Below are 8,096 nucleotides of genomic sequence, written 5' to 3'. Positions count from 1 at the left end.
CAGTGCTTCTCTAAGTGTTGGTCCGAACCGAGTAGACTGCGGGGCCACCTCGGGAAAACTTGAGGGTTGGTTTTACTCGTAGGATGTCTCATCCGGTGTGCCCTGAGAACGAGATATGTGCAGCTCCTATCGGGATTTGTCGGCACATTCGGGTGGTCTTGCTGGTCTTGTTTTACCATTGCCGAAATGTCTTGTAATCGGGATTCCAAGGCTGATCGGGTCTTTCCGGGAGAAGGAATACCCTTCGCTGATCGTGAGAGCTTATAATGGGCTAAGATGGGACACCCCTGCAGGGTATAAACTTTCGAGAGCCGTGCCCACGGTTATGTGGCAGATGGGAATTTGTTAACATCCGATTGTAGAGAACTTGACACTTGACTTATTAAAATGCATCAACCGCGTGTGTAGCCGTGATGGTCTCTTTTCGGCGGAGTCCGAGAAGTGAACACGGTTTGGGTTATGTTTGGACGTAAGTAGTCTTCAGGATCACTTCTTGATCACTTCTAGATGACGACCGTTGCATAGTTTCTCTTCCTACTCTTGTACTCGCCTGTTAGCCACCATATTTTGCTTATCAATTGTTGCAACTCCACCTCATTACCACATCCTACCCATAAGCTTAAATAGTCTTGATCTCGCGGGTTTTGAGATTGTCGAGTCCTCGTGACTCACAAGATACTACCAAACAGTTGCAGGTGCCGATGATACCAGTGCAGGTGATGCAACCAAGCTCAGTTGGGAGTTCGATGAGGATCTTGGTCGTTACTATGTTTCTTTTCTGGATGATCAGTAGTGGTGCCCAGTTGGGACGATTGGGGATCTAGCATTTGGGGTTATCTTCTTTTCATTTGGATTTGTCCGTAGTCGGACTATGTTTGTACTATTAATGATGCATGAATTATATGATCTTTGTGTGAAGTGGCGATTGTAAGCCAACTCTATTTATCCCTTTCTTGTTCATTACATGGGATTGTGTGAAGATGACCCTTCTTGCGACAAAACCACAATGCGGTTATGCCTCTAAGTCGTGCCTCGACACGTGGGAGATATAGCCGCATCGTGGGTGTTACAATATGGGTTTGGAGAGACATGACCAATAATTGGCTCATGCAGTGCATTTTCTGATAAGAGCCAGTACCTGAACATACAAGGCATCAGAATTGTTAAAATGCCGCCTCCTCCGCAGTGAACCACTAGACCCTTTTTCACAATTGTCATCTGGCTCTTCATCAAATTCTTCTCTTCTGTGAAGCAATCGTCCCCAGTGTAGAGGAGTTTTTCTAATATTAAGAAGAGATAATAAATATTTGGCTATACGCTCCTCTGCAACCACCGAATCTTTGACAGCTCCTGCACATAAACAGAAAAGTACAATATTGCAATGTGGCAGTACAAGTATTGAAAATTCCAATATCAGAGGAAGTAAAGCTAGTAAACATGATGATCATTACGAGTAAGGCATCCCAATAATCTTGCTTTTCAGATAATTGTTGGCACAGAGAAAAGAACAGCACAGAATAAGAATCTAACCTGTCAGAGCAAGCTTTAGACCTGTTTCCGTGTCTGGAATGCTTGGCACTAGAACACCTGGTGTATCAAGCACGTAAATGCTCAGCTGGCTTGCAATCTATCCAAAAAACATCTTATTGTTAAATGTACTTAATTAATCATAACAGAAGAGACCAAACAACAGGGCACTGTCCTAGAAATGGCCGTACTTCTACAAATGCACTCACTTGAATAAAGGCTCACTGTCACAGCAGTTCATGTGTGGACAGTTGAAAAGTACTGAGCTGATTGTTTTCATGAAAGAGAATGGAGTCAGGGTTTAATTAATGAAATAAGTACGAGCCAAGCGCGATGACAGGGCCACATATGGCATATACTGGGCTGGCATGGGCCAAGGGCATGTTTGGTTTGTAACCACACTTTGCCAAATGCTAGGCAGACAAGTTAGGCAACTGTTTGGTTGCAGCCACTTCTCATAGTCATTTGCTAGCCAGCTTTTGCCACAAGTGTGCTACCAATTTTGCTGCCACAAAAACTGTGGCTTGCCACACTTCTAACACAAAGTGAGGTATAGCATGGAAGTCAACTAAACATGCCCTAAATGAATTGTACTAGGTTTTGGGTTGCATGCCCAAGTTGCCCATCGTATGGATATGTTTAAAATGTACATAGAACGAAGAGGATTGAGATCAAAGAAGTGAAGAAAGGCAATTCCTGGCATCTATTTTGTCATGTGTCTTTGTTCTTATGCTCTGCCCAAATCTTAGCTAAAATTGTGCATATGTGCCGTGAATAAGATTCTATTTGTGAGCTTCAAGGCACATAGGTAGCTAATTTAGTTGCCAGATGGAATTACAAAGTAAGACTTGCCAATATATATAAACTAACTATTATTAAAAACTTGAAGTTAAAACATAGTTTGTAATTTTAGTAGGAAGAAGAGGGAAACAGATTCCACACTTCCAGCAGTTAGTCCATATCCATGGATTTGTGTGCCTATTTGCATTGAATACTCAGATATGACTCAACTGGGCAGTCATTCACGTGCATAATGTAACTGACTGAGCAGTCAGGTTAACATGTGATATCTGTTGTTTTTCCTGGTATCTACTGCAGTGATAATGAGCATCAGGAAAAAAGAAATTAACAAGTTCAGTTGTGTCATTGACCTTAGAGGCTCACCTTATATCCTGCAATGTCTTGTGTAACTCCAGGCAGAGGTCCAACTGTAGCCCGCTTGATCTTATCGTTCACTGGGAATAGTGCAACAAACATGGATAACCAAGGAAATAAACAATATCCCTCTTTATTGTAAAACTGACTCCTAATGCAACACCCACGTTAAGCCACATCACCCTAAAAAGACAAGTCCTTGGATTATATTATCGAGGATCAATCAAGTCCATTAAATCCTCACAAGTTCACAGTAAAGACCTACAAACAGTCTTGTCTTTTAGTTAAATAACACATCCCTTGATGAAACGGTATCTCTTTGTTAAAAGACATGACCCTTGGTGAAAAGATGTCTCTTCATGAAAAGACATGTCAGTTGGTGAAATGACACCTCTTTGTGGAAAAGACACGTCCCTTGGTGAAATGATCTTTCTTCACGGAAAAACATATTAGAAAAAGAATGAAAAGAAACATAATATTTTTTAGATTAACACATTATAAAAATTCACTTTGTAACTTCCCAAAAGATGCTACCATTGAAACTGCCTTAACCGTGCCAGAAAACTAATGTACCAAAGTTTAACATTTCAATTTGGTTATGCGCATCAACAACATTTGAGCTTTGCAACTCTATGCTTAAAATGCAAAATTTATATACAAATATTTCAAAATAAACTCACTAAAACAATCTGATAATACCTGCAGCAAAGCGTGGGCTTTACACTAGTTTCTGTTATGATAGTCATACCTGGAAATCTAGAATTGGCAATTCTATGAATGGAATTAATGAGTGCAGACTTTCCAACATTGGGGACTCCAACTACCATAACAAGAAGTGTGGGCTCTTTCAAGATTGCTTCCCTTAGTTTCAACTCCACAAGCCCAAGCAGCTATTAATTACAGAAACAAACATTAGATGTGTTAAACCTACACTAAGGACTAAAAATGATAGAAAATCATCATCTACGCAAGGCGAAATTGAAAATCCAGCATGGTTAAAAACTTAAAATACTTGCAGAGCCTAACGGAGGTTGAGTCAAATGAAACGATAAAGATATCAAGAATCCAGTTAATAACATACAAGACACAGTTCCATAAGTCTGAATCCTAGTACAAGCCTAGTTCAAGTGATATTCCTATTGATCGGGGAGTTACTATGAATGTTCAGTTATCATGTGTCCTATTAAGTTAAGCCAGCTCATGTCCTAGTAGGTTAAGTTTAGAATTCTAGTAGATTCCGACTCCTTAGTAGTGGAAGGTTCTGTTAGTGAATGACCTTTACCAGCACAGAATATAGAATTTCAGCAAGTGGTCTAGGCGTCTAGCGGCCAGTTATCCCTACAAATTACAATTACTAATCAGGTAAATGAAACCCGCTATCAAAGTTGCAAAAAGTTTCAGAGCTTAACATCTGATTGATGCTTTCAGTATAATACAGAAGATATCCTGTGAGGTTTACACAAAGAAAAATGGATAAACATGGCAGTAACAGTTAGCTAACCTGATTAATAGAGTTGCTGCTATGTGCATTTAATGAGATGCAATCTTGCTTACATGATTGAAAATGATCAACCCACATCTGCATATTGGTGTAAACATGATCTTGTGAGTATCAGCATCAGCACCAAATCTCATTGTGTCTGATAACAGGATTAAATCTCAGTAAGAACCAGATGAATGTTTCAACAAGAGATAGTGCTTCCAGCCTGAGGAGGCTGACCAAACTAGATATAGATGCTTACATTCATTATATTGGGATTCGCTAGATCTTTCTTGTTTAGAGCAAGGATACGCCTCTTAGCTGCAAGCACCGGCTGAAGGTCTTCGTTTGCTGAGGATAACGGAATCTGATCATAAGTTTCATCAGTTGCAAGAAAGTAATCCTGAGAGGAATAGAAACACAAGAAGCAAACAAACACTCATGAAATAGGCAGTTAAAATGATGGCAATGCATGAAGCATATTTCGTCAACTTGTAGATGCTGCTACATTTTCTTTGGCGAGCATCTTGATTATTCATTCATATACTTACAATAACAAAGTAGGAACCTAAGGCTAAGAAGTGAGACCTTATGTTCAGTTTCAAAATGTGTTTCACGGAATAATGGTTCAAGTTGAATGCAAGAAAGACATATTAACAAAAATGGTATTGTAATAAGAAAGACATTTCATTGAACACCATGCGAGCACCGGGAACCTGCCACCCTGCCTCCCTTGTCGACAACGCGAGACGTTTTCAAAACAGGATAGTGATGAGCAAAGGGAGGGGAGCGGGTGGGGGGGGGGGGGCTTACGCGGGCGTCGCGGACCTCGATGACGAGGTCGGCAAGCTTGAGGCGGTCGCGGATGGCGCGTGAGGCGGCAGCCATGTGGCCAGGGAACCAGTTGATGGTTCCACCGCCGGCGTTGAAGGCCATCTCACTGGCGCGCTTTCCCGCCCGCGTCAGACCCCGCATCCTGGCGGTGGCGGCTCAACCCCGCGTCGGCGTCGGTGTCGGCGGCGCTGCCCCTCCTAGGGACGACGTGTCTTTCGCTGCAAAAAGCTTTACAAGTTAGGACTGCTGCTTTGTCAGTGCAGTGCTGGTTTTGTTTCGCGCAGTTTCTGCGCAAGCAAGCCCACCACATCTTGCACACTACTGCGAGATGTAGCTCCCGCTCGACTATAATTTTTTTTAACACAGTACAAATGCAGATGCTCACATACACGCACATACTCAATTATACAAAGGCACGTACCCACACCCTACCTTTATGAGCACCTCTGAGATACTGAGCCGGCACATCATCTTAAAATTGACGAAGTCGCCACAGACGCTTGCTAACAAACTGCTGGAATCTCTCCACGATCCATCCAGCTACGCAACTAACAACCTTCGGCCAGGCCACACTATTCGGCTGGCATCATCTCTCCTAGCTGATTACTCGGTCTACACCTGAGTCAAACAAACAGCTAGCTATGCAGCTGGGCCAAGCAACAGCACGCTCGTATGTGCATGCAATCTGATGGATGTCCATACATGCACGTATCTAACTTGGCCGGCACACTCGCCATGGCCACGAACATGCACGCACACACATGCGCCGGTCACTGGTGTGGCCTTGGCGATGGCATTTGCATGCGCGCGTTGCATGCGGCCGGGTAGCTAGGCAGTTCCTGCGCGTGAGTTGAAGCCGGCCAGCTAACTAGGCAGTGCACATGCCCGAGCTGCAGCCAGCCAGGCAATGCACGTGCCCGATCAGTTTCAGTCGGCCTCGCTGCGGCCGAGCAGGTCCAGTCGGCTACGGTGTGGCCGACCAGGGGCTAATCGGCTACGCCGCGGCCGACAGTGGCCTATCGGCTAAGCTGCGGCCGAGGGTGTATTATTCCTGTAAATAATTCAAACTGCGTATTATTTGTCGAATTTAAACAAAAAAATGTATTATTTAAAAAAATAGCAATAATCACATCATCGATCCATGACTTGAGCAACGGAAAGCCATAAACAAACAAATAACCAAATTAAAATAAAAGAAAGAAGATGAGAGCATCTCAGACTACATAGTCCCCAATGTTTTTCTTCACTGTCAAAATTCAAAACTCAAAGTGCAAGGATGAGTAAAAGTGGATGTAACATCACGGATGCTCTCGAGAACAAATCAAAACGGCACAAGCAAAATCTCGCAGCTCCAAACCAATAGACAATATACATTTCTCCCAATCTCTCTCTTTCATTATATGAGCAATCTCTCTCGATTTCTTGAAGCAGAAACACAAACAAAGGTTGCAATATCCGGAGAAGAAAAAGCAGCAGTCAGCATCAACACCTCTCTCTCTCAACCATGGCCTCTCTTTCTCAATCAGCGATCAGAACAAAATTCACATGCAGCAAACCTATAAGCATCTGCATCAGCAATTCTTATATGTGTAGCACAACAAAGCAGCGGAAGCGCACACAGACACGGCTAAAATCGTGTGACATATAGCACCAGCAGCACACGCGCGCGCGTGCGCACACACACACATCAGCGTCTCTCTTGCTGAAGACGCCACCGCCACAGCACCCCAGAGCCGGAGCTCCTCCCCCTCCGCGTTTCGCCCCCCGCCCCCCCTCCCTGATCCCATCCTGCCCCTGGCGGCGCCGTTCCCTCCGCACCTCGCCGCCCCGGTCCAGCGCCGGGTCTCCGCGGATCGAGCTCCGTCGACAGCGTCCAACAACACGTCGGCATCCATTTACCCGCCCCGCCCCCCGAGGTAACGCTATCTCTCTGTTGCTTGATCTGACAAAGAAATCGGGGGAAGGGAACGAACCTGTGACGCTGCAGCGGCGGCGGCGGCGGGAAGGCGTCGTCCGGCGACCGGGGAAGAGGGCAACTGCTAGAGAGAGCGTTTTGGGGGCAGTTTGGTTTGTGACCTGGCAAAATTTTGCTTGGCCTGGGACCTGCCTGGGACTAGCCCGGTGCCCCGGTGCATGTTTGGTTGGTATCTAACGACACACTAGCCTGGCATGTACGGTGATTAGCCTGCTGAAGCACCAGGCACAATTACGCCCTCCACTATGTAGGTCAAAATTGATGCTAAATTTGCTTTTTGAGATTTGGAACTGGTGCCCTACATTGCTCAGCCCGGTGCCAAGCAAAAAACTCTGGGCATTGATGCTTCTACTTGCTCCGGTGCTAAATTGGATGAACCAGTAAAGTAAGTACGCCACTGTCCTTTCTCACACGAACCAACAGCCCAAGACCCTGATTGTTGCGTAATCTAGGCACATTTATTACTAGTTTATATGTGTGTGGGTCCAAGCTGACGTTGATACCAAATCTCCTACACAGTGTGGTCGGTGCTAAAAAAAGTTCAACTGACATCTGCCTGTACGTGGCTCGTTTTTGAGAAATGTGCCATCAAGCACATAGTGGAGGGCCTTATAGACCAGGCGTAGCGAGTAGGTAGTATGGCTCATGCCTAGGTACTAATTGAGCCTCTCCTTGCTCGATTATTTTATTGCTGGATGATACCTACCCACGCCTGGTCGCCTGGCCGCCTGAATGCATACCAAACACAATACATCCAGGCTAGCCTCATGAGGCAGATTCTTTGATCTTTTCAGGCACACACAACAACAACAACAACAACGAAACCTTTAGTCTCAAACAAGTTGGGGTAGGCTAGAGGTGAAACCCATAAAATCTCGCAACCAACTCATGGCTCTGACACACGAATAGCAAGCTTCCACGCACTCCTGTCCATAGCTAGCTCTTTGGTGATACTTCAATCCTTCAGGTCTCTCTTAAGGGACTCCTCCCATGTCAAATTCGGTCTACCCCGCCCTCTCTTGACATTCTCCACACGCTTTAGTCGTCTGCTATGCACTGGAGCTTCTAGAGGCCTGCGCTAAATATGCCCAAACCATCTCAGACGATGTTGGACAAGCTTCTCTT

At 44.8% G+C, this 8,096-nt stretch overlaps 1 protein-coding gene and 1 non-coding gene across 4 annotated transcripts in view; both read right to left on the bottom strand.

The window, feature by feature from the left end:
* The window catches only part of LOC119364467 (short integuments 2, mitochondrial-like), a 26,267-nt gene extending 19,170 nt beyond the window's left edge, over window positions 1-7,097 (bottom strand). For all 3 annotated transcript variants that reach the window (XM_037629946.1, XM_037629947.1, XM_037629945.1), the window contains exons 1-8: window positions 6,970-7,097; window positions 4,976-5,214; window positions 4,425-4,565; window positions 4,184-4,261; window positions 3,431-3,572; window positions 2,692-2,762; window positions 1,531-1,627; window positions 1,139-1,350 (exon numbers count right to left, since the gene is read on the bottom strand). In XM_037629946.1, the coding sequence (XP_037485843.1) occupies window positions 1,139-1,350; window positions 1,531-1,627; window positions 2,692-2,762; window positions 3,431-3,572; window positions 4,184-4,261; window positions 4,425-4,565; window positions 4,976-5,137 (903 nt within the window). In that variant the 5' untranslated portion in view covers window positions 5,138-5,214; window positions 6,970-7,097. The remainder of the gene's footprint in view (window positions 1-1,138; window positions 1,351-1,530; window positions 1,628-2,691; window positions 2,763-3,430; window positions 3,573-4,183; window positions 4,262-4,424; window positions 4,566-4,975; window positions 5,215-6,969) is intronic.
* LOC119266345 lies at window positions 6,204-6,307 on the bottom strand. The gene has a single exon (XR_005132011.1). It is a non-coding gene; the product is annotated as a small nucleolar RNA snoR26 (small nucleolar RNA).
* Window positions 7,098-8,096: the final 999 nt, after the last annotated feature.

The sequence above is a fragment of the Triticum dicoccoides genome, chromosome 2B (assembly GCF_002162155.2).
Source record: "Triticum dicoccoides isolate Atlit2015 ecotype Zavitan chromosome 2B, WEW_v2.0, whole genome shotgun sequence".
Lineage (NCBI taxonomy): Eukaryota > Viridiplantae > Streptophyta > Magnoliopsida > Poales > Poaceae > Triticum > Triticum dicoccoides.
This window is presented reverse-complemented; position numbering and strand designations above follow the sequence as displayed.